The sequence below is a fragment of the Oryctolagus cuniculus genome, chromosome 17 (genome assembly GCF_051225735.1).
Source record: "Oryctolagus cuniculus isolate XC-2025 breed Fujian yellow rabbit chromosome 17, ASM5122573v1, whole genome shotgun sequence".
NCBI lineage: Eukaryota > Metazoa > Chordata > Mammalia > Lagomorpha > Leporidae > Oryctolagus > Oryctolagus cuniculus.
This window is the reverse complement of record NC_142883.1, coordinates 52,091,342-52,117,178: the sequence shown is the minus strand read 5'-3', so window position 1 is coordinate 52,117,178 and position 25,837 is coordinate 52,091,342. Positions and strand designations below refer to the sequence as shown.

The following is a 25,837-nucleotide window of genomic DNA, read 5'->3' as shown; positions in this document are numbered from 1 at the left end:
TGGGCAGTGTGCCTCCCCATTCTTCCTCCCGCCTGGGGTGCACGTGGGTCCCCCCTCCAGCGCCACAGTCGCACCCCGGCATTGCAGCTCCCCTGCATCCCACTCCCAATGCCCAGACCCCTTTCCCATGGCCCTCAGCTGCCTGGAGCACGCCCCCTGAGTCCCAATGAAGAGAGACCACCACGACTCATTCTCTGTAGTATCTATTTATCAACACTTTATCACAATAATAATAAAAATAATATCTGTTTTAAAAATCCACAGGGAGTTTTCAAGGGAAGAGCTTGTCTTGGGCCCTAACCCCTCACATTTCAGAGCTCCTGGCCTAGTCCCAGGCTCTCTGGCTTCCTGCCACCAGGTCCAGCCCCGTCTTCGTGCCTGAAGATGGGGGTCTTCGGAACCCATCCTTGCCCACAGTCAGAAAACAGTGTCCTGGTTGGGGCTGGGGCGATGGGGGGAGAAGCAGGGATTGGGGGGAGGGGGGTAAATGGGGGCATGGAAAGATTAGGGCTTGAGAGCTGGTGAGGCAGAGACCAGGAGGGGGGCATGGTAAGTGTTTATGTGGGATGGAGACCACGTGAACAGGCCCTGGCAGCCTGCGGGAGGAGGGACAGTTCTGGAGGAGGGAGGAGCAGCGGTGGGGGCGGGGCAGGCAGAAGAGATGGGGGGGGGGCCTCAGTGAACTTGGAAGAGTCCAAAGTAGGTGAGGAAGGGCGCCGCCTTGAGATGGGCCCAGGGGAGGGTGCGGATCCGCAAGGAGGACCCTGGCCGCAGGGGCAACAGCCCGGACACCTGGCAGAGACGCAGCTGGGGCCCGAGGGAACTGGCTGCAGTGGCCGAGAACTCCTCCAGGCAGCGCAGGGCCAGCACCTCGTCCACCAACAAGTCCAGCTTCAGGTAGACGGCCTTCCCCTCGTCAAAGTGCACCTGCGGGGGCACCGGGGCAGGAGAGTCCAGGAATCTCAAATTCCTTAGCCAGTCTGGCTTCCCATCCAGCCTGGACCCCCAGATGCGGCCACCCCCCCACCCAAACCAGGTGGGCTTACCTGACAGTACAGGTAGTACAGCCCTGCCCGGGTGACTATAAATTTCCCGATCTGGCGGTCATAGCGCAGGGGGTTGGAGCTGTTGATTTTGGCTTCCTCCCAGCCACTCACCGTGCCATCCACACCTGAACAAGGGCATTCAGAGATAAGGAAAGGCCCCCACACTCCCCAGGGAGCCACTGAATTCATGAACACTGGGGACCCGCCTTCCCCAGAAGATACATACAAGGATGGCCCAGGCAGGGGAGGGGCTGTGCCCTACGGAAGTCCAGAGAGTAACAGGAAGTGAGGGAAGTAAGCGGCAGGATTCAGAGCAAATTGTCATTTCTGGGGAAAAGAGTAAGCTTGAAGAAGTGTGGCGGCTTTTACATTTTACTGCGTCTGTGTCTATACTGTTGGGCTCTATGATGCTGAGAATGGACACATACGTTACTTGAATCACAAACATTAAAGATAGGGGGCGGGCGTTCATCCACATCCCATATCCGAATGCCTGCGTTCAAATCCCAGCTGCACTTTTGATTCTAGCTTCTTGCTAATGTGTACCCTGGGAGGCAACAGGTAATGGCTCAAGTACTTGGGAACCTGCCACTCCTGTGGGAGACTGGGCTGGAAGTTCTAGGCTCCTGGCTTCAGGTAGGCCCAGCCCCAGTTACTGGGGGCATCTGGAGAGTAAACTAAAAAAATCAAAGATCTCGATCTCTCTATCTTTCTCTCTCGGTCTCTCCCTCTCTCTGTCTCTCTGCTTTTCAAATAAATAAACAAATCTAAAACATTATAAAAGAAACACAACCAGGGCTGGCGCTGTGGCACAATGGGTTAAAACCCTGGCCTGAAGTGCCAGCATCCCATATGGGCGCCAGGTCTAGTCCCAGCTACTCCTCTTCCGATCCAGCTCTCTGCTGTGGCCTGGGAAAGCAGTGGAAGATGGCCCACGTCCTTGGGCCCCTGCACCCACATGGGAGACCTAGAAGAAGCTCCTGGCTTTGGATTGGTGCAGCTCCAGCCATTGCAGCCATTTGGGGAGTGAACCAGCAGATGGAAGACCTCTCTCTGTCTCTCTTTCTCTCTGTAACTCTATCTTTCAAATAAATAAAATAAATCTTTAAAAAAAAGAAAAGAGGGCCGGCGCCATGGCTCAATAGGCTAATCCTCTGCCTATGGCGCCAGCACACCAGGTTCTAGTCCTGGTTGGGACACTAGATTCTGTCCCGGTTGCCCCTCTTCCAGGCCAGCTCTCTGCTGTGGCCCGGGAAGGCAGCAGAGGATGGCCCAGGTCTTTGGGCCCTACACCTGCATGGGAGACCAGGAGAAGCACCTGACTCCTGGCTTCGGATCAGTGCGGTGCGCCGGCTGCAGCATGCCAGCTGCAGCGGCCATTGTGGGGGGTGTGAACCAACGAAAAAGGAAGACCTTTCTCTCTCTCTCTCTCACTGTCCACTCTGCCTGTCAAAAAAAAAAAAAAAAAAAAGAAAGAAAGAAAGAAAGAAAAAGAAAAAGAAAAAAGAAAAAAAAAGAAAGAAAAAGAAAAAAGAAACACAACCAAATTTCTATTGGCTGATGAACAGATTAGTCCGATGTGGGGTACCTGTACAATGGAGTATTATTTGGTTGTGAAAAGGAATGCTACCACATGAATAAGCCTGATGTTACCATGCTTTGTGAAAAAGGACAGGCATTAGGTCACCCTGTGTGATCCCAGCCATATGAGATATTCAAATAGGCAAATAGATTATAGGTTGCTTAGTGCTCTGGAAATAATAACTAGGAAGTAATGGGTACAGTGTTTATTTTGGAGGTGATAAAAAGTGTTCTAAAATCACCATGGTTGCACAACTCTGAGTATGAGAGATCTTTGAAAAGTTCATGGAAAGGAGCGGGCACTGTGGTGCAACAGGTTAAGTGGCCACCTGTGACGCACTCATCCCACAAGGGCACCAGTTCAAGTCCTGGCTGCCTCCCTTCTGATCCAGCTCCCTGCTAATGCATCTGGGAAAGCATGCCCGGCTCCCAGCGTCCTGCCACTGTGCTCCCGGCCGGCCATCCACCTCTTCCTACGCCGTCACACCACCGGTGTCTCTGCCAGCAGTCACCACTGCGGGACAGGAGCTTGTTTACACGTGTGTGTGCTAGTTTGGGGTCTGACACCCCCGCAAGGGCAGAGATGACTGTCTTATTCCCCACTGTATCTCGGCACCTGGAGTTGGGCCAGCTCCAAGCGGGTGCCCAGAAAACACTGGAGGGAAGATGGAGGGGCGGAGGGCACGTGAACAGCCCTCCTGGGTTGGGCTCTCCCAGGCCCCCATAGCTGGGACTCAGGAGCCTCGGCAGTAGTCTTCCCCAGCGGCTCTTCCTCTGCCAGCCGCAGGCTCTTTCCTTGTCCACCTTTCACCTGAAAAGTAGCTCTTGCTGGGCATTTTCCTGCCCACCACGTGCACACCTGAATCCCCTGCCCTTCCTCACCCTGCTAACCTCCACCACCTGAATAACAACCGGCCCCTCAACTCACCCCCAGGAAAACCGCGCGGACGTCCCCCACTACGCTCGCACACTGTCAGGGTTCCACACTTGCACACAGCTCTGCCACGACCTGGGGACCACGTCTCCCTCTCCTTCGCCAGCTTTATGCATCAGTCACCTCGTCCCACGAATTCTCCTCCTAGACAGCCCTGTCCCACCTGCCGCTCCAGTCTGCTCATTGGGTCTATTCTCTGTCTCCGCGCTGGACGCCCTGTTTCCAATCTCGCCTCCTCCACAAAGTCACACAGGGATGTTTGCAAACTGCAGGCGTGGGCCTGGCTTTCCTTGCTCCCCTCCTCATGGTGGCTTGTCTCAGAATAACTTCCAGAACTCCATCTGTGACCTGGCTCCTGTCCGTGCCTGCCTCAGACCTCACCTGCTTCTTGCACTTGCTGGCTCAGCCATGCTGACCCCAGTTCCTACCTTCATCACGCCAGGGAGCTTCAAAAAATTCATGGAGGGGCCAGAGTTGAGGCACAGTGGGTTAAGCCGCCAGTTGGGATGCTGGAATCCCATGCCAGAGGGCTGGTTTGAGTGCCAGCTGCTCCACTTCCAACCCTAATGCACCTGGGGAGGCACCTGGGGAGTACCTGAGTACCCAGGTACTCAGGCCCCTACCACCCTCATAGGAGACCAGGATGGAGTTCCTGGTTCCTGGCTTTGGCCTGGCCCAGCCCTGTGGCCGTTAACAGCCATCTGGGGGAATGAATCAGCCTTTGGAAGACGCTGTGTGTGTCTCTCCCTCTCTCTCGGTCACTCTGCCATTCAAATAAAATAAGTAAATAAACCTTTTTTTTTAAAGATTTATTTTTTATTTATTTGAAAGACAAAGTTACAGAGAGAGGTAGAGACAGAGAGAGAGGCCTTCCATCCGCTGGTTCACTCCCCAGATGGCTGCAACAGCTGGAGCTGCACCGTTCTGCAGCCAGGAGCCAGGAGCTTCCTCCGGGTCTCCCATGTGGGTGCAGGGGCCCAAGGACTTGGGCCATTCTGTACTGCTTTCCCAGACCATAGCAGAGAGCTGGATTGGAAGAGGAGCAGCCGGGACTCGAACCGGCGCCCACATGGGATGCTGGCACTTCAGGCCAGGGTATTAACCTGCTGCGCCACAGCACCGGCCCCAGTAAATAAATCTTTAAAAAAAAAGAGTCACGGGGCCAACGCCACGGCTCAGTAGGCTAATCCTCCGCCTTGCGGCGCCGGCACACCGGGTTCTAGTCCCGGTCGGGGCGCCCGATTCTGTCCCGGTTGCCCCTCTTCCAGGCCAGCTCTCTGCTGTGGCCCGGGAGTGCAGTGGAGGATGGCCCAAGTGCTTGGGCCCTGCACCCCATGGGAGACCAGGATAAGTACCTGGCTCCTGCCATCGGATCGGCGCAGTGCGCTGGCCGCGGCGGTCATTGGAGGGTGAACCAACGGCAAAGGAAGACCTTTCTCTCTGTCTCTCTCTCTCACTGTCCACTCTGCCTGTCAAAAAAAAAAAAAAAAAAAAAAAAAAAAAGAGTCACAGGTCTGGCGCTGTGGTGTAATGGGTGAAGCTGCCTCCTGCAGTGCCGGCATCCCATATGGAAGCCGGCTTGAGTCTTGGCTGCTCTCTGCTCTCTGCTCTCTGCTCTGGCCTGGGAAAGCAGCAGACGATGACCCAAGTCCTTGGGCCCCTGCACCTGCATGGAAGACCTGGAAGAAGCTCCTGGCTCCTGGCTTCAGATCGGCCCAGCTGCAGCCATTGTGGCCATTTGGGGAGTGAACCAGTGGATGGAAGACCTCTCTCTCTCTCTGCCTCTGCCTCTCTGTAATTCTGCCTTTCAAAAAAAAAAAAAAAAAAAGAGTCAAGTGTTACCACAAAAACATGGAACATGGAGTAAAAAAAATTTTAATTAGTAATTTTTAAGTTATTTGAGAGAGGGAGAGAGAGAGAGAGAGTGAATGAGCTACCATTCATTCATTCATTCCTCATATGCCCACAACAACCGGGGCTGAGCCAGTATGAAGCCAGAAGCCAGGAACTCAATCCAGGTCTCCCACGTGGATGAAAGGATCCAATTACTTAAGACACTCTGTTGCCTCCCAGGATCTGCCTGCATTAGCAGAAAGCTGGAGTCAGGAGCCACAGCAGGGGATTTAACTCAGATACTCAGATGGACATGGGAGTCCTAACTTGTATCTTAATCACTAGGCTAAACACCTACACTGATACATTTATTTTGGTGCAAAAAATTTTGAAATCCATGCATTATGAAAAATGTGCATTTTTCATGAACTTTTTTTTTGAAGGGTTGAATTTTTAAAATTTTATTTTCATGTTTTTGTTTGAAAGGCAGAGACAGAGAGAGAGACAGAGAGATCTTCTATCCATTGATTCACTCCTCTAATGCTTACAACATTCTGGGCTAGGCCAGCTGAAGCCAGCCTGGAACTCAATCCGGGTCTCCCACAGGGCTGGCAGGGACCAGGTACTTCAACCATCGCCTGCTGCCTCCCAGGGTGCACATCAGCAGGAAGCTGGAATTGGAAGCAGAGCCAGGACTTGAACCCAGGCACTTTCCTATGGGGTGTGGTGTCTCCGGTGGTATCCTAACAGCTGTGCCAAATGCCTGCCCTGCATTTCCCACAGACTCTCTGAAGACACCTTTCAAAGTTTTTGCTGGGACCGGCATCATGGTGCAGTTGGTTGAGCCACCACTTGAGACGCTGGCTTCCCATACTGGAGTGCAGGTTTGAGTCCCAGATGCTCTGCTTTCGAGCCAGCTCTCTGCTAATGCACCTGGGAAAGCAGCAAATGGTGGCCCAACTACTTGGGCCCCTGCCACCCACGTGGGAGACCCAGATGGAGTTCCAGGCTCCTGGCTTCAGCCTGGCCTAGTCTCAGCTGTTGTAGCCGTCTGCGGAGTGAACCAATAGATGGAAGATTTCTCTTTCTCTCTCTCTCTGTCTCTCCCTCTGCCACTCTGCCTTTTGAATAACTAAATCTTTAAAAAACAAAAAGCATTGCATCAAAATAAATGTATCTTTAATGTTGTTTCCATGAACTTTTTGCAGTACCTTCGTACTGTTGGCAAACTCAGGGCATCTGCACCTCTGGTTCCTTTAGTGGCGATGTCCTTGGCCCCTTGTCCATCTAACACTCGCTCTTCAAGGCCCAGGGAAGCCCTGTCTTCAGAAGGAAGGCGTCCCTGGCTTTGCTGTGACATTGGTCTGTCTTCCCCTCCGCTGCCGTGCACCTCTGGCTACTTCCACTATCGTTTCTGTCCTATTCAGCTGCGATCACAGATTTCCACGCTTGTCTCCTCTACCAAATGCCATCCCTCGAGAACCGGCTAGCACCTGCTGTGGGCCCCCGGCTCAGTCCTCCAATGCCTGTGTGTCGACTCAATGAATGAATGAATGTTAAGATAACTGCCAGAGAAAATGGTCTACATCCAGGAGAGGAAGGTGGCTTGGGTATGATGAAGAGTGGGGGAGGGGGGAGAAGAGAGGCCATTCCTGGCTGTGGAACCAGCCTGGGCAAAGGCTGATTACGCCCACAGGGTGTGTGGTTGCCTGGGACCATGGCAGCGTTGCCTGGCGTCACTTGTCTCACCACACACAGCCCTTGGGTGGACATTTCAGAGCCTGGCAACCCTGCTCTCCCTCACCAACTGGCTTTTGTGCTCCCCAACACAAGGATCTGTACCGTCTCTCCTCAAACCTCCCACCTCTGTCCCCTTGGTTTTCTGCAGGACCAAGAAGTCATCAGGCCAGGGTGCCCCCCCAACACCCTGATTTCAAATCCACAACCCACCTGCTCTCCTGTTCTCCGTTGACCTTTCTGTGACGGTGGGAGATGTGTCCGCTCTTCCTTCTAGAAACCATTCCCTCCCACCTTCCAGGACCCTGTCCCCACAGGAACCCCGCTTTGCCCCAGCCACTTCTTCTCACACAGACGATGGCTGACACACAACACACTGTGGCTGGGATCCAACCCCGGCCTCGCTGCTACCATGGTCATGCCCTCAGACAAACACTGGAGGTCGTCAAAATATCTTCCTTCTAGGGCTGCTGGAAGAATTCAGTAATACGAAATCCTGAGGCTTGGAGCCTGACCCCCAACAGCACTCAACAAACGTTAGCTAAGATGAACACGGCCTTGCTAACAGGACTGAACTTCTTGACACACATGCCCCTGGAGTCCACCGGTCCACACAGAAGCTTCCGGAAAGGAGCTGTCACTGTCTCCTGTTCCCCACTTCCCAGTTTCCTCCTCAGTCCAATCCACGCTGGCTTCCATCCCAACAACACCACTGAAAATGCTAGGTCAAGGTCAAGGCTAGTTGACCTTTATGTCACCAACCAGCAGTCACGTCTGTGTTCTTCTCTTGTGTGACCCTCGGCTGCACTCAACAGACAGCACATCCTCCTTCTCCAAACTGTTTGCACTCAGATGCCAGGGCACCGCCCTCCCTGGCTGCTCTCAGTGGCCCCAGCTGGCTTCCCCTCTGCTCCACTCCCATGTGGTCCAAGAGCCTGGGGGCTTACATCACGGGGCCCTTCTTTCTCTTGGTGTCTCATCCAGTCTCACAGCTTTATAAACCGTGCACATGGGGCCGGCACTGTGGCATAACGGGTAAAGCCGCCGCCTGCAGTCCAGCATCCCTATAGGCACCAGTTCGAGTCCTGGCTGCTCCACTTCTCATCCAGCTCTCTGCTTTGGCTTGGGAAAGCAGTGGAGGATGACCCAAGCACTTGGGCCCCTGCACCCACATGGGAGACCCAGAAGAAGCTCCTGGCTCCTGGCTTCAGATCGGCTCAGCTTGGGTTGTTGCAGCCCATTGGGGAGTGAATCAGCAGAGGGAAGACCTCTCTCCCTCTCTCTCTCTGCCTCTCCTTCTTTCTCTGTGTAACTCTGACTTTCAAATAAATAAATAATTCTTTTTTTTTTTTTTTGACAGGCAGAGTGGACAGTGAGAGAGAGAGACAGAGAGAAAGGTCTTCCTTTGCCTTTGGTTCACCCTCCAATGGCCGCCGCGGCCAGCGCGCTGCGGCCGGCGCACCACGCTGATCTGATGGCAGGAGCCAGGTGTTTCTCCTGGTCTTCCAAGGGGTGCAGGGCCCAAGTACTTGGGCCATCCTCCACTGCACTCCCGGGCCACAGCAGAGAGCTGGCCTGGAAGAGGGGCAACCGGGACAGAATCCGGTGCCCCGACCGGGACTAGAACCCGGTGTGCCAGCGCCGCAAGGCAGAGGATTAGCCTAGTGAGCCGCGGCGCCGGCTATAAATAATTCTTTAAAAAAATAAATAAATAAACCACGCACAGGCTGGGACTCATCCTGACCTGGCCTGACCCAGTCTAGTGGGTCCAGCCAGCTATTTGTGGATTTCACTTTAAAGTCATCTACGCACTTGTTTATTATTAGACATCCCAAAGTTAAACATTTCCACCCCTCCTGACCTGTTTCTTCCCTGGTTATAAACCCACAAGTCAGCTGCGACTCCCCCTTGCTCTTCTTCTCCACACCCGACCCCCTACGCCTCACGCTGAATCTGTGCACTTGTCTCCACCTGCAGTGCCAAAGCCCTAGTCTCAGCCACTCCGAGGTCTGGCCTCCAGGCCACTCCAAAGGAAAGACATTCCAGGACAGGGACTGCCACCCCAAATGAAATGTGCCACGTCCACAGGAGGCAGGAGGGTCAGCCCACACGCGTGGCACCCAGCCAGGGTACACAGGGCAATGCTGCGAGACCAGAAAGGAAGCATTGGAATGACAGCCTGGCACTATGGTGGGATGGAGTGGATGGGTGGGGAGGGGGAAGGAACTAGAGGCAGCAGCGGACACTAGAAACATTCTGGGGGAAAATGATCAGCCACCCCCCACCCCCCACGCACAAAAAGAAAAAGACAGGCCATGAATACTTGTGGAATATGGAGGGAAAGAGGGAAGAATCCCAGGTGCCTCCTGGGGGGTGCAGGGGTGGGGACGGAGCTAGCCTGGGTCCTGGGAGGTTTCCCCGGGGTCCTCTGCCTGGGTCCCAGAGAGAACTGAGCCCTGACGACTTCTCATAAACTGGCTTCTGGGGTTCCTGGAATGAAGGCAGGAAGGCAGTGTGAAGTCAAAGGCTTTGAGGGGCCTCTTTCCCAGGGAGCCAGAGCTGTGGGGGTGGTCAGGGGAGAGCTCAGTGGGGCCGGGGTCTCACCTGCCTGTGCTCCGTCCTGTCCTGGTCGAGGGTGGACTGTAAGACAACACAGCAAAGGGTTAGGGGGCCTGCCTGACCCCTCCCCAGAACCCTCCCTGGCCCTGGGCCTTGCCTGTCACCCACCTTCATAGTGAGCGGCAATGGCTTTGCGAGCCCGGGGCTTCCGGCCTTTGGGTGCTGAGAATCAAAGACAGACAGATGAGCGCAGCAGGCTCCTTTCGGGTCCAGGGCCCACCCCCAGGCCTGTTCCCCTCTCAGCACCCGGCCTTCCATATTCTCAGCCAGACTCTGGCCTCACAATCTTCCTCCCCAAGGAAAGCGACTGTAATTCATCTTCCAAATCGGGATCCTTCTGGGAGCACAGGGGGTGCCATTAGGAATCACACTGAGAAGACAGGTATAGGCCAGGACAGCCCTGTGCATAAAAGTCACATGGGTGCCCCACGCTTGTGTCTGCTTACCAGGCCCAGGCCTCTGACTTCGGGGGAGATGCAAAAAGAGGATCAGAATTCCTAGGCTGGGTGGGGCCTTTGGTCTTGTGGTTCAGGCACTGGGTTCAAGTCCAGCTCCACTCTGAATTCCAGCCATTTGCTAATGTACACCTTGGGAGGCAGCAGATGATGGCCCAAGTAGTTGGGTCCCTGCTGCCCACGTGGGAGACCCAGCTTGAGTTCTCGGCTCCTGGCTTCAGCCTGCTATTGCAGACATTCAGGAAATGAACCAGCGGGTGAGAGTTCTGTGTGTCTCTCTGTCTCTCTCTTTCAGTCTCTGCTCTTTCTTTCCTTTTTTTTTTTTTTTTTAAAAAAAAGTGTACTTGAAAGGCAGAGTTACAGAGTGGCAGAGACAGAGAGAGAGGTCTGCTGGTTCACTCCCCAAATGGCAGCAATGGCCAGAGCTGGGCTGCTCCCAAGCCAGGAGCCAGGAGCTTCTTCCGGGTCTCCCATGCAGGTACAGAGGCCCAAGCACTTGGGCCATGTTCTACTGCTTTCCCAGGCCACAGCAGAGAGCAAGTGGAGCAGCCGAGACTTGAACCAGCATCCATGTGGGATGCTGGCACTGCAGGCGGCAGCTTTACCCACTACACCGCAGCACTGGCCCCCATCTCTCTGACTTTTAAATAAATAAAAATAAACAAATTAATAATACTAGAAGAATTTCTAGATTCAAGCCTTGACTGTTTAGCTGCATGGCCTCCCTTCACTCTGTGTGCCTCAGTTTCTCCACGGGGATAATGGGCTCTGCTCTGCCTGTCCTCATTCCTGAGGCTGGGCTGCAGCGGGCTTACCACTTCTGCGAGGCCGAACTAGTCCGTTCAGGAAAGGCAGAGGATCCTGGCTTTCCTCTGTCTGGGGATTCAGCTCCTAAGGGAATTGGGACAGGGCTCAACCAGGGACATAAATTGGGACCTACGAAGCCCCTCCTGAGAGCCACCATCCAGCCCTAGGAAACAGCCACACAGAGCAGGCCCCGGCGCTCAGCCCCCTGCCTGAGGCCAGCCACGTGCCCTCCACCCACCTCGCACCCAGCAGACCCTGTGCAAGCTGCACACCTGCCAACACCGGGGCAGAATGCGCCCAGCCAGCGCATGCACCCTGCGCGCCGCAGCTGTCGCTCCTCCAGGGCACGCTCAATTCACACACCTCCGATCCCCACTTCCCCCAAAGCCAATAAACACTCGGCGCTCAGGTGGCAGAACGCTGGCAACAGCTCCTCACATCCATCACCGGCTGCCTCTCTCACTCGCACAGCTGGTGCACCCACGCAGGGACCCGCACGTGCTGTCTTCACGCATCCACAGCGGGCGCACATCTGCCCCGCACAGCTGGCACAGCGTGCACAGCCCCGCAGCCTCCCCGCGCCCAGCCGCCTGCAGCCCGCGCCCACACCCACTCACCGGGGGCTCCGGCTCCTCCTTTGCCACCAGCTTCCCCTGGGAAGACGCCTGCTGGGAAGGAGGCAGCGTCACCCCGTCCTTGTCCTCCTCCACCTGACATCTTGCCCTCCACCCGTCCTCAGGTCCCCTGGCCCTCAGCCCGCCCGATCCTAATGTGCCCAAGGAGGGGTGTGCAGCGGGGCCTCACCTGGGCGGACAGCGATGCCCGGCTCCCCAGGCTGACCACGGCCAGCAGGAGGCCAATGCAGGCCAGAGCCAGGCCCAGGCCCAGCACGAGCGGGGCCAGCAGGGCGGTGCCCAGCTCCCCCCGGCGCCCCCTCCGCCTCTGGCTCCGACGGGTGGCCATGGGGGCGGAGGGCTGTGCCTGCCTCACCGCCCCCCCATCCCGGGACCCGAGGGATCGGGGAGGGGGAGCGGGCGGGCGGATCGGGCGGCGGAGAGGGAGGGGCGAGGGAAGCGGCGCGGGAGGGGGGATGAGGACAGGAAGCCGGACACTGTTTGTGGAATTCGCCTGGAGCCTCTGCGCAGCGCCGCGCCCCAGCCGAGCGTTTGCCCCCGGCGCCCGGCCCGGGCTCCCAGCGCCCGGCGGGGCAGAGGTGCGTGTGCGCCGCAGGGGCGGCCCGAGAGAGCGAGTGAAGTAGGACGGAGCCGGGACTCCCCCCAGACCTGCGGGCTGCGAGGGCCCGGGGCTGCTGCCCACGCGGACCCGCGATCCGACGCCCAGCCCTGGGCGGCGCAGGCCTCGCGGGCTGCGAGCGAGGCCCGAGGCCCCGTCCTCCTGACGCACTTGGTTTCTCTCGGCTGCACCTAAAGGCAGTCCCTTCCAGGAAGTAGCTGGGGACAGAGAGCGATGAGCTCGGTCGTGGGTTCACCTCTTCCCCAAGCGCTGCGGCCTGCAGCTTACTGGGAGCACGCCGGACAGCCGGTGCCTCCCCAGCCAGTGTTTCCAGAACTTCATTCCCTGGGAACATGGGGCACCGCTCCGGCTAATACCCTGGAACTCCAAACGCTTGTGAGAATTGGAATTAAGAGATAAGTTTATTGTGGTGTGAAACATTTTGAAATCTTTGCATTGAAGGATTTCATTTTTTTTTTAATTATTTATCTGAAAGGCAGAGTTAGAGTAGGAGAGAGAGCGACATCTTCCATCCACCGTGTCACTCCCCAGATGGCCAGGCCTAAGCAGGAGCCTGGAAGTCCATGCAGGTCTCTTCCATGGGAGGCAGGGGCTTAAGCACTGAGGCCCATGAGCAGGAAGCTGGACCAGAAGTGGGGACTAGAAACAGTGGCTCTTGGGGCCGGCGCTGTGGCACAGCAAGTTAAAGCCCCTGCCTGCATTGCCCGCATCCCACATGGGCACCAGTTTGAGTCCCGGCTGCTCTACTTCCCACCCAGCTCTCTGCTATGGCCTGGGAAAGCAGTAGAAGATGGCCCAAGTCCTTGGACCCCTGCACCCACATGGGAGACCTGGAAGAAGCTCTTGGCTCCTGGCTTCAGATTGGTGCAGCTCCAGTCATTGCAGCCATCTGGGGAGTGAACCAGCAGCTGGAAGACCTCTCTCTCTCTCTCTCTCTCTCTCTCTGTCTCTACCTCTCTATGTAACTCTTTCAAATAAATAAAATAAATCTTCAAAAAAAAAAAAAAAAGCAGCTCACGTGAGAACGTGGGATGCCAGCATCCCAGGCAGCAGCTTAACACAATGCCAACCTTTTTTTTTTTTTTTTTTACTAAAACATCTTTTAATTCCATTTTCCACCAAGTTTCTGAAGTCCCTTCATGTCAGTGGACATAAGGGGTCCTTCAGCTTGGGGTGTGGTCACATAATATCTCAAAAATAACAGGTACGGGAGACAGTCGGGAGCACAGCGCCTACGTCTGAGTGTTTAGAGCAAGTTAGGTTAGGGAAGTGACCAGGATGTAGAAAAGGGAGCATGGGAGGGCCCTTTTTGTTCAAACAACACACATCTCCATACACCTCCTTCAAAAATCTGACTTCAAAACCGGTTTCTTGCAGCTTGGATGGGTTCTTGCTGGTGCTTCCTTGGAGTCCGCTCCCCGCTAAGTGCGATGTCGCAAGGTATGCCTTCCAGGAACGGCTTCTGAAAAGCAAGCTGTTGCAGTCTGAGCCCCGGCTCCAGTGCCCCCTCTTTCCTAAATTCTACACTTTTGGTTACACTGCCAATAAGGATACTGGACGACAAGGCGGGTTGCAAGAGCCTCATCAAAGGATTTGGTCAAAGCTGGACCCTTTGGGCGCTGAACACGGTTTTGTGAACAGCAGTGCAGTGCTCCAGAATGTTTTAACTGTAACGTCTGCTTGTGCAGATTTGCAATGAAGAGTATTGGGAAACAGTACTGCTGGAAGAGTAACAATTTAACCGCAGGGTAAAGCAGTGGTCCTGAGCAAGGGGAGAGGTGGAGCCTCCTGGCTGGGCCATAGCGCCCCCCTGAGGAGGTCTGGGGTGCAGCCCTGAGGGAGGATGGCAGGAGCTTCCACCAGACCCGTGGCTGCCATAAAGCCGGCCATTAAGCCCCTCATGTAGCCAGAGAGCTCCCCAGGTGGAAGAACCTGACCCACACAACATGCTTCCTTGAAGTGACTTCATCCCTGCCTCAGTTTACCCGCTCCTTCTCTGCAGCCCTGACATTCAGTAAGCAGTTCACGGATAGCCATGGCCCGAGATGAATGAGCCGTCCCATCGGCCCCGTCACTCTACTCACTGTACGGGAATTCTGCTTTGAGGCCAAGAGACTCCTATGCCTCCAATCCCACCCTAGATCTCATTAAAATAAGTGAAGATAGGCCGGTGCCGCGGCTCACTAGGCTAATCCTCCGCCTTGTGGTGCCGGCACACCAGGTTCTAGTTCCGGTCGGGGCACCGGATTCTGTCCCGGTTGCCCCTCTTCCAGGCCAGCTCTCTGCTGTGGCCCGGGAGTGCAGTGGAGGATGGCCCAGGTGCTTGGGCCCTGCACCCCATGGGAGACCAGGATAAGTACCTGGCTCCTGCCATCGGATCAGCATGGTGCGCCGGCCGCAGCACGCTGGCCGCGGCGGCCATTGGAGGGTGAACCAACGGCAAAGGAAGACCTTTCTCTCTGTCTCTCTCTCTCACTATCCACTCTGCCTGTCAAAAAAAAAAAATAAATAAAATAAGCGAAGATAATAAATGAGAGAGACAATATGGCGGCAGGGGGTGGGGTTGGGCATCTAAGCCCAGTTGTGGTAGGGATTCCAGGAAAGAAAAACACATGTGACCCTGCAGGAGCCCTGAGGGAGGGGAGACTGGAGACAGGGGAGACATAAAGGATGTTGCCAAGCCTGCCAAATGGACCTGGTTGAGAACTCTGCACGCTTCTGTGCAAATCACACTACTCCAACGTCAGCTTCCTGATTTGTTCACGTAGCATGCCTCATTAGCATACAGTTTCAGTTCCCTGATTGGCTGTTAAGGGATAACAGGGGCATCCTGATTGATTGTTATTCTGCCCTTCCTCTGATTGATTAACTCTGTACTCACTTTTGAGAAAGGGGCCAGTCGGGGAGAGCCACTTTTTTTTTTTTTAAAGATTTATTTTATTATTTGAAAGACAGAATTACAGAGAGAGGTAGAGACAGAGGCAGAGGTCTTTCATCTGCTGGTTTACTCCCCAGATGGCAGTAATGGCCGGAGCTGCGCCGATCCGAAGCCAGGGGCCAGGAGCTTCTTCCAAGTCTTCTCATACAGGTGCAGGGGCCCAAGGACTTGGACCATCCTCCACTGCCTTCCCAGACCATGGCAGAGAGCTGGATCGGAAGTGCCGCAGCCAGGACCAGAACCAGCGCCCATATGGGATGCTGGTGCTTCAGGCCAGGGTGTTAACCTGCTGCACCACGGAGCCGGCTGGAGAGCCACTTTGTATACTAAACAGCCAGCACTGGCAAGCTTCTCTGGCAATTCCTCCCTTGGAGCCTCCCTCCTGAGGGCTGTGGCAGCAGGTCCCTCCCTTCCGGTAAGCTCCGCTTTGCTGCTTTGCTCACCGGGTGCTCGTCTGTGTGGAAATTCTTCCACTTGAGACAAGCACTGAGATCGTCCTCCCCACCTGCAGCAGCTGCTCAGGCTGCTGAGGGCGCAGTCCTTGGTGAGCAAGCAAAGGCGGAGGAGGGGAGCAGGCCTGGGAGCCCGGAGTCCACTGGCAGTGGGCAAGGCTACGGCAGCAGCACTGCAGGGCCCCGTCCCTCCTCGCCCAGAGGCAGTTACCCCCAGACACGGCGTCAGAGGCTCCTCTCCAAAGAAACCGCGCTCCTTTTCCGAGGGAAGTCCAGGCTGCTGGGATGAAAGCCGCCAGGGGATCCATGATACATGTCCCTTACTCAAGCTTTGGGAGCGACGGGAGGCTGTCAGCTCTCCCCAACCCAAGCTGTCCCCTTTTAGTTGTCATGTCCTATATTTTAAAAAATATTTTTTAAAAAGTTCATTTATGCAAAAGGCAAAGAGAGAGAGAGAGAGAAACCTTCCATCTTTTGGTTCACTTTCCAAATGGCTACAACAACCAGGGCTGGGCCAGGCTGAAGCCAGGAACCAGGAATATCATCTTGGTGCCCTCCGTGGGTGGCAGGAGCCCAAGCACTTGGGCCATCTTCCACTGTCTTCCCAGTCACACAGAGCTGGGACTCAAATCATCACTCCAATACGGAATGTTCATGCCATAAGTGACAACCTGCTGTGCCACAGCACCGACAGGTCCTCAAAGAGTCTAGGCAAAATTTCTACCCAGAGACAGACCTAAAGGAAAATTAATACAATCCGTACACCCCCAGGGGCACCGTCAGATAAAACACAGCACACGTGGATAGTTCTTTATTAAATATTGCTATAGCAGAAGAAGATTGTCCTTAACCCTCTTGGGGTCTGGGGATGAGTCCGAAAATAAAACTAACAAGGATTAATAGGAAAAAAAGCACCAATTTATTTAATAAAAGCTTTACATAACACTAGAGTCTTCAGAAAAGACCCAAAGAATCAGGGAAACGTGTATTTTTATGCTCAGTTTGATAAAGTGGATAGCTGTAAAAAAAAAAAAAAAAGTGCTGCTCTGGACACCTATACTCCATGTCAGAGGGCCTAGGTTTAAGTTCTGGATCTGCTCCCAGTTCCAGCTTCCAACTGATGTGCCTGGGAGACAGCAGACGATGGCTCAGGTCCCTGCCACCATGTGGGAGATGGGGTTGAAGTGCCTGGCTCCTGGCTTTGGCCTGGCCCAGCCCCAGCTTTTTCAGGCTTTGGGGGAGATGAACCAGGGGATGGGAGAGTGCATTTTTTTTAAAGATTTTTTAACAAAGATTTATTTATTTATTTGAAAGTCAGAGTTATACAGATAGAGAAAGGTCATACTCCATTGGTTCACTCCCCAAATGACCTCAATGGCCGGAGCTGAGCCGATCCGAAGCCAGGAGCCAGGAGCTTCTGCTGGGTCTCCCACACAGGTGCAGGGGCCCTGGGCCATCTTCTACTGCTTTCCCTGAGCCACAGCAGAGAGCTGGATGGGAAATGGACTAGCCAGGACTAAAACCACAGTGCTGGTCCCTCTGTCTGTCATTTGTTCTCTCTGCCTTTCAAGTAAAATGAAAAGGGGCCAGTGCTGTGGCTTAGTAGGCACTTGGGGAGTGAACCAGCAGATGGACCATCTCTCTGTTTCTCCCTCTGTCTGTTGCTCTGCTTATCAGAAAAATACATAAGTGCTTAAAAAAAAGTTTTGAAAGAGCCCTGTAGAAATACCTTGTTTGCCTCCAAGCCTTAGCAAAAGTGAATACAGCTCCCAGGGCTGGCGTTGTGGCATAGCAGGTAAAGCCGCTGTCTGCAGCGCTGGCATCCCATATGAGCACTAGTTCAAGTCCCAGCTGCTCCACTTCCGATCCAGCTCTCTGCTATGGCCTGGGAAAGTAGTGGAAGATGGCCCAAGTCCCTGGGCCCCTGCACCCACATGGGAGACCAGGAAGAAGTTCCTGGCTCCTGGCTTCAGATTGGCGCAGCCCAAGCCATTGTGGTCAGAGTGAATAAGCAGATGAAAGATCTCTCTGCCTCTGCCTCTCTGTAAGTCTGCCTTTCAAATAAATAAATAAATCTTAAAAAATAAAATAAAATGAAATGAAAAAAATAAATAAAATAAAATGTATGAAAAGAAGAGATTCAGGAAGACGAAGCATCCATAAAACAAGAACTGGATACTATATGAAAAAAAAAAAAAACAGAGGATAAGAAGTGTTTCTCAGAGACTAAAAATGTGATTGCAAAAATAAAATGTTCAAAAGAAGGATTTAAAAAACAGCTCTAAAAATATACAGCAAAAAGATGAAAGATGGAACTCAGAAAATATGAACACAGAGGGCCAACGTAGAAGGATTATATGGTTATTAGGAATCTCAGAAATGAAATGAAATTCAAATAAATAGGAGGAAGGCGAATATTTTGGGGGAAAAACAAAGAGGAAATTTCCAGAACTGAAAGGCAGGTCTTTGTGTGGAAAGGGTTTATTCGTGCTCTACGTAATGAACGGAAAACCAGCCGTACCCAGACACTTCCTCGTGAAATGTGAAATCAAGAATAAAAGGGCAATCTGAAAAGTTTCTAGGAAAAAGCAATTCGGAGCAGTTAAGCTGCCACCTGGGACCCCGGCCTGGGCTCATCCTGCCTCCGCCTCCCACCCCGCTTCCTGCTCATTTGCATTCAGAGACAGCAGATGATGGCTTAAGTCCTTGGGCCCTGACAGGCCCAGAGGGAGTTTCAGGCTCTTGGCTTTCAGCTGGCCCAGCCCTGGCTGTTGGGGATATTTGGGGTAAAAAAAGCAAGGGATTCGAACTCAGGATCAATCAGCAGCAGAGCTAGGACAGCTGTGGAGCAAGCGCCACGGTCTGTGGCCTTCAACTTGAGCAGGAGGGCAGATGGTCTTTGAACTGAAAAAAGGGTGTGAGAGACAGGTTGAAAAAAACGCTAAAGATGTGATATCATGGTCCATTTTCTGTTGCTCATAACACAATAGTAAAGGAAGACCTTTCTGTCTCTCTCACTGTCCACTCTGCCTGTCAAAAAAAAAAAAAAGAAAGAAAAAAAAGAAAGAAAGAAAAAAAAACACAATAGCACAGGCTGGATATTGGAAAGAGAAGTTTATGAAGAGGTCAAGGGGTCACATCTGGCGATGGCCTTCTCGCTGGCGGAGAGTGGGCGGTGTAGGGCATTGTGTGGTGACCTTGCCAAGCTGAGTTTTATGGCAGACCCACCCTGGAGATAACCTCCTTCCCTTGATCTATCAATCCATTTATCACATGAAAAGATTAACCCATGGATGAGGGCAGAGCCCTAACTACTTCTTGAAGTTTTCACCTGGTCTCACCTCTTCTGATCTCATTAATGGGGGTGAAATTTCGCATGAGTTTTGGAGGGGACCAACCATGTTCATGCTATAACATATGGACTAGGTTAAAAGAGCAGGAGTGGGGGTGGGGGCTGGCCCTGATATATTAAGTTTTATCCAAGACTTTTCTAGAGGGCTGGTGCTGTGGTGTAGCAGGTTAAAGTCCCGGCCTGCAGTGCCGGCATCCCATATGGGTGCTGGGTCAAGTCCCGGCTGTTCCACTTTCAATCCAGCTCCCTGCTAATATGCCTTGGAAGACAGTGGAAGATGGAGGATGGCCCAAGTACCTGGACCCCTGCACCCACGTGAGAGGCCCAGAAGAAGCATCTGGCTCCTGGCTTCTGCCTGACCCAGTCCTGGTCATTGTGGCCATTTGGGAAGTGAGCCACCGGATGGAAGACCTCTTTGTCTCTGTGTCTCTACTTCTCTCTGTAACTCTGACTTTCAAACAAACTAGAATCTCCCAGAAAATTCCCAAATGCTATAATGAAAAGGAGCACACAGAAAACGTGAACTATTTCTCAGAGAACTAAACATGATTGCAAAGACCCCATCTAAATGTGATTAAAATGAAAAACCAGCTGGGATATGACATGACTGCATTGTCACAGTTCTCAGTTCAGGACCTCAGTACTTTTTTTATTTTATTTTATTTTATTTTATTTTATTTTATTTTATTTTTTTTGACAGGCAGAGTGGACAGTGAGAGAGAGAAACAGAGAGAAAGGTCTTCCTTTGCCGTTGGTTCACCCTCCAATGGCCGCCGCGGCCAGCGCGCTGCGGCCGGCGCACCGCGCTGATCCGATGGCAGGAGCCAGGAGCCAGGTGCTTTTCCTGGTCTCCCATGGGGTGCAGGGCCCAAGCACCTGGGCCATCCTCCACTGCACTCCCTGGCCACAGAGGACCTCAGTACTTGATGCGGTCTCCTTGCAGTGACGGGTGCCTCATCGGATTTTGTGTATGGAGGACAAAGTGTAATCCCAGCACGTTGTTTGGCCTGAGCTTCACCAATATTTACAAGGCCGTGATAATGTTAAATCCCACTTATTGGATTTCAGCTTTTAGAGTCAACCGATAGAAAAATCCAGAAGACTAGGGTGTGATTGCAGTAAGGACTTGACTTTTGCTAGGTGTGGACCTGGGAAAAGGTTGTCTGTGGAAATGGGTGAAAGAGGAGGAGTCGCCTCGGGCCTGTCTCCCCAGAAGCACAGGCCAAACGAGGTGGGAAGAGAGAGGCTTATTTAAATAACCAAAATAATTATAATAAAAATTAATATGTAGTCATCGCCGGGAAGAGGGAGTGTGAGTTATTTTTTTAATTTTTGACAGAGTTACAGAGAGAGGAGAGGCAGAGAGAGAGAGAGAGTCTTCCATCCACTGGTTCACTCCCTAGATGGCCACAATGGCCATAGCTGAGCTGATCTGAAGCCAGGAGCCAGGAGTTTCTTCTGGTCTCCCACGCGGGTGCAGGGGCCCAAGGACTTTGGCTGTCTTCCACTGCTTTCCCAGACTAACACTGCTTTCCCAGACTACAGCAGAGAGCTGGATCGGAAGAGGAGCAGCTGGGACTAGAACCGGCGCCCATATGGGATGCCGGCGCTTTGGGCCAGGGCTTTAACCCGCTGTGCCACAGTGCTGGCCCCAGGAGTGTGATTTAAACATCACATGTTAAATGAGTTTATCCTGAGAGTACAGAGAGAGAGAGAGAGAACTAGACAGACCAACAGAGAGATCTCCCACCTGCTGGTTCAGTCCCCAAATGCTCACAGCTACCTGGGCTTGGCAGAGGCTGGGAGCCGAGAACTCAGCTCAGGTCTCTCATGTGGGTGGCAGGGACCCACCCACTCGTTCCATCACCTCTGCCTGCTAGGGTACGAATTAGCAGGGAGCTGGAATCGGGGACTAAGCTGGACTCGAACCGGGAACTCTGATAGAGATGCAGGTGTCCCAACCAGTCTCTTAGCTACTAGGTTGAAGGCCTACCCCAAAACCCCACGTGGTTTTGTATGAGAAAGTTGTGCCGGCTCAGGTGGATACATAAAGAAATGGCAGTGTGCACATTGTAGCTAGGGTTTCGGAAATTACCTCTAGGGGAGCTAAGACCATGAAGGGAGTCGCCTCCAGGTGGTGGGAAGTGGGGCCGGGGAGGGTGGAGCGAGGCGGGGAGGGCTGAGGCATCCTTGTGTTCTGTTGTCTTCTCCCCTGCCTGGTGAACCAAGCATTTTAATTCACTACAAGAAAATCCCTGTGAAGCCGCAAGCCTTGCTGGGAGAGGGAAAATCATTACCGCGGCCCGGCCTGTGGTCCACACCTGCTAATGGAAAAAAACAGGCCGGGACCCCGGGAGACGGCCCATCATCCTCACATCCCATAACTTTGGCTTGAAAACTTAATTCAATGCACTTAACCTTTCTGTTCTTGGTGTGCGGCCAAAGCGAAAACGCACTTGGGCTTTTTTAGGACACTGATGGGAAATGTGCAGGAAAAATACTGGCAGGAAATCGCCAGTGTGGGCTTTTTTTTTCCCCTGGCCTTTTTTAATGCTTTTCTTACTTTTTAAATATTCTACCATGACCCTAAGGGGAAAGTAAGGCTTTGTTTGTTTTTCTTTGTGGAGGCCAAGTTTAATATCACTTCAAGACAAAGAGTAGATTTCATGGAAGGGTGGTACCAGGCAGGCTTTGCTGGCCCCTGTAGCCTTAGGGCCACTGGGAGTTTGTTGAATGAATAAATAAATACCATCTGACCACCCAGGGGCTGCAGGATATGGCATGCTGGTGGCAGCCCAGCAGTACACAGGGACCTTCCCAGTGCGGGGGAACTTGAAGCATTTTCAGTGCAAAACCAGGACAGTGGTGGGCAAACCAAGATGAGCTAGTGTTAGACCAGGAGGACTGGACTCCACCCCTGGGCCACCACCTCCATCTCTTTTGGCCAGAATTAGTGTTATTTATGTTTCTCTCTCTCTCTCTCTCTCTGCCTCTGCCTCTCTGTAGTTCTGCCTTTCAAATAAATAAATAAATCTTTAAACACAGAGTCCGGCACATCCCAAAGCCCCCTTCCCTGCGCCTCTACATCGCTCCAGTTTCAACCATATCACAGATTGGTTTTGACAACAAGAGGCTTATTATGGCTCATGGTCCTGGAGGAGGAAGGTCGAGGGCCCGCATCCTGCGATGGCCTTCTTGCTGGTCCAGCCCCAGTGGCGTTGCGGGCACAAGATAGGGAGCCTGCGTGGGTGTCCTCTGGCCTCTCCCCCTCTTGTTATAAAGCCATCAGGACTCCACAATGGGGCTCCACCCTAATCCCTAACCCCGCCCTTTTTTTAAATCCACTTAGTGGCTTTTTTTTTTTTTTTTTTTTTTTTTTTTTTGACAGGCAGAGTTAAACAGTGAGAGAGAGGGAGACTGGGAGAAAGGTCTTCCTTCCATTGGTTCACCCCTCAAATGGCCGCTATGGCCAGCACACAGCACCGATCTGAAGCCAGGAGCCAGGTGCTTCTCCTGGTCTCCCATGCAGGTGCAGGGCCCAAGCAGTTGGGCCACCCTCCACTGCACTCCCGGGCCACAGCAGAGAGCTGGACTGGAAGAGGAGCAACCGGGACAGAATCCGGCGCCCCGACCGGGACTAGAACCCGGGGTGCCGGCGCCACAGGCGGAGGATTAGCCTAGTGAGCCACGGCGCCAGCCGAAGCTCCCCTCTTAACAACTCGTGTTGGCGAGCAAACTTCAGCCACTCGGGCTCCGAGCATCCTCCACCAGTGACGTTAGGAAGATAGACGTGTGTGTTTAAGCGGCTCAGTGGATTAGTATCCCAAGTTTGGTATCACAAATAGAATCCCCTAGAAAGCCCATCCTGGATCATTGATTCCAGTGTATTTTAAGGTGGGGATCTTTTTAGCTTTTTATTTTGAAAAATGTAAACCTACAGAACAGTTGCTGGCACAACACTGCTTCACTCCACTAGTCACCCAATCCCCTACTGGTTGTGATAATGGTCTCTATAGCAACTCTGTCTTCCAACTCGGGACTACATGTTGCACTCAAGCTCCTTGCATGGAAAACAGTTCCTTTGTCTTTCCTTGTCTTCTACAGTGTTGGTATGTATTTTAAAAAATTATTTATTTGAAAGGCAGAATGATGGGGCGGGGCGGCATCTTCTATCTACTCGTTCACTCCCCAAGTGGCCACAACAGCTGGTTTGGGGCCATATTGAAGCCAGAAGCCTGGAATTCCATTTGGGTCTCTCACGTGGTTGGCAGGGACCCAAGCACTTCAGCCATGTTAGCAGAAAACTGGATTGGAAGCAGAGCAGCCAGGACTTGAGCAGGTGCTCCAATATGGGATGCTGGTATCGCAAGCAGTTGTTTAAAACCCACTGCGTGGCCGGCGCTGCGGCTCACTGGGCTAATCCTTCACCTGAGGCGCCGGCACACCGGGTTCTAGTCCCGGTTGGGGCGCCGGATTCTGTCCCGGTTGCCCCTCTTCCAGGCCAGCTCTCTGCTGTGGCCAGGGAGTGCAGTGGAGGATGGCCCAAGTGCTTGGGCCCTGTGGGAGACCAGGAAAAGCACCTGGCTCCTGGCTCCTGCCATCGGATCAGCGCGGTGCGCCGGCCACAGCGCACCAGCTGCGGCGGCCATTGGAGGGTGAACCAACAGCAAAAGGAAGACCTTTCTCTCTGTCTCTCTCTCTCACTGTCCACTCTGCCTGTCAAAAAAATAAAAAATAAAAATAAAAAAAATAAAATAAATAAAAATAAAACCCACTACACCACAATGCCACCCCAACATTGATATTTCCAAGTACAGGCTGGCAGTTTTACAGAATATCCCCCAGTTTTTGTTTTATTTTTATTTATTTTTTGATATTTTTTTTGAAGGCAGAGATCTCCCATCCGCCGGTTCACTCCCCAAATACAACAGCCAGGGCTGAGCCAGGCTGAAGCCAGGAGCTAGGAACTCAGTGAGGTCTCCCAAATGGGTGGCAGGGCCCCTGCCACCCCCCCCCCACACCAGTGCACAGGAACAGGAAGCTGGAATCAGTAGGGGAGCCAAGACTCAAACCCAAGCTCTCCAATATGGGACGTGGGTATTGCCAGTGGTGTGTTAACCAGAGTGCCAAACGCGTGTCCCCACACTGGTCTTTTTCCTCATTATTAGATTCAGGCTATGCATTTTTTGGCAGGACTACTACAGAAACAATGTTGTGTCCTTGGTATAGTCACGTCAGCAGGCCCATGACGTCAGCTCATTCCATTATTGTGGAAGTTAATGTTGATCACTTGCTGATGGTCATGTCTGCATTTTTTTCCCCTAAAGATTCGTTTATTTGAAATGTGCAGTTACAGAGAAAGAAGGATAAACAGAGAGAAAGAGAGAGATCGATCTTCTGTTAGTTCACTTCCTAAATGGCTGCAACGGCCAGGGCTGGGCCAGGCCAAAAGCCAGGAGCCAAGGATTCCATCTTCTGCCTTCCCCGGGTGCGTTAGCAGGGAGCTGGATCAGAAGTGGAGCAGCCAGGACTCCAAACAGTGCTCCAATATGGGATGTTGGCATTGCAAGTGGCAGCTTAACCTGTGGTGCCACAACGCAGCCCCTAGCCATCCCCGATTTCACAGTGGTGTGAAAGCGACACGGATTTGGTAGACACGGACTTTGAACACTGAATTTGGATCTTTGCCCCAGGCCAGGGATATGCAGCCCAATGCTCTTTGGCCATTGATCAGGGGCCCCATGGCCGCAGGGGATAACGCAGAGGCTCCGTGGTGCACCGTGTGGAAGGGTGGGGGTATGCAGTGCATTTTTTTTCCATTCTTTCTTTTCGATTAATTTATTTGAAAGGCTGAGAGAGAAGGAGAGATCTTCCATCCTCTGGCTTACTCCCCAAATGGCCACAATGGCTGGGGCTGAGCCAGGTCAAAACCAGGAGCCTGGAACTCCATCTGGGTCTCCCAGGTGGGTGCAGGGCACCAAGCACTTGGGCCATGTTCCCATCTTCTGTTGCTTTTCCAGGCACATTAGCAGGGAACAGGGTTGGAACTGGAGCAGCCGGGTCTCAGACAGGCACTTATATGGGATGCCAGCACCACAGCCAGCAACTCACCCCATGAGCCACAACACTGGCCCCTATTTTTCATGAACTTTCGTTAAGTCTCCTGGTATAAGCACAACCCATGTTTCTGGAAGGACAAGCAAGAAACAAGCGATTTCCTCTGCAGAAGGAGAATCAGGTATCCGTGGGTCTGGTGAGAGAGTTTATTGTCACAATATGCTCTTTGTCCCAGATGTGTCTCCTCCATGGTAAATAAATAAGTCAAGGTTGCGCAGTGAAGAAGGCAATTAACAATTTTTTCTAAAATGTTTGTATTCAAAACTAATTTTGATCCAAATCTATATAACGGCACACACAGACACAAAGATTGTATGCACACACACATAGCCCTCTGCTATGGCCTGGGAAAGCAGCAGAAGATGGTCCAAGTCCTTGGGCCCCCGTACCCACGTGGGAGACCCGGAAGAAGCTCCTGGCTCCAGATGGGCGCAGCTCCAGCCATTGCGGCCAACTGGGGAGTGAACCAGCAGATGGAAGACCTCTTTCCCTCTCTCTCTCTGCCTCTGCTTCTCTGTAACTCTGCTTTCATTTAAAAAAATTTTTTTAAGATATTTTATTTATTTATTTGAGAGGTAGATTTATAGACAGTGAGAGGGAGAGACAGAGAGAAAGGTCTTCCGTCTGCTGGTTCACTCCCCAATAGCTGCAATGGCTGGAGATGAGCCAATCCAAAGCCAGGAGCCAGGAGCTTCTTCTGGTCTCCCATGCG

At 52.9% G+C, this 25,837-nt stretch overlaps 1 protein-coding gene and 1 long non-coding RNA gene across 5 annotated transcripts; one reads left to right on the top strand and one right to left on the bottom strand.

The window, feature by feature from the left end:
* Positions 1-187: 187 nt before the first annotated feature.
* On the bottom strand, positions 188-12,250 carry TNFSF12 (TNF superfamily member 12). Of its 4 annotated transcripts, none has more exons than XR_016224278.1 (8): positions 11,817-12,250; positions 11,630-11,677; positions 11,021-11,096; positions 9,859-9,912; positions 9,736-9,771; positions 9,530-9,621; positions 1,047-1,171; positions 188-927 (listed from the first exon to the last, which is right to left on the bottom strand). XR_016224278.1 is itself a non-coding variant. In XM_051825244.3 (7 exons), exons 1-7 carry the CDS (start codon positions 11,973-11,975, stop codon positions 676-678), a joined length of 750 nt encoding a protein of 249 aa, XP_051681204.1. In that variant the 5' UTR covers positions 11,976-12,250; the 3' UTR covers positions 188-675. The 4 variants fall into 4 exon arrangements, 2 of the variants coding, with proteins under 2 accessions (XP_051681204.1, XP_051681203.1); XR_016224277.1 differs by having other exon boundaries at positions 11,630-11,680; positions 11,817-12,106; XM_051825244.3 differs by lacking the exon at positions 9,530-9,621.
* Positions 12,091-14,797, top strand: LOC127484437 (uncharacterized). The gene is made up of 2 exons (XR_007911405.3): positions 12,091-12,225; positions 13,644-14,797. It is a non-coding gene; the product is annotated as an uncharacterized LOC127484437 (long non-coding RNA).
* The last annotated feature ends 11,040 nt before the right edge of the window (positions 14,798-25,837 follow it).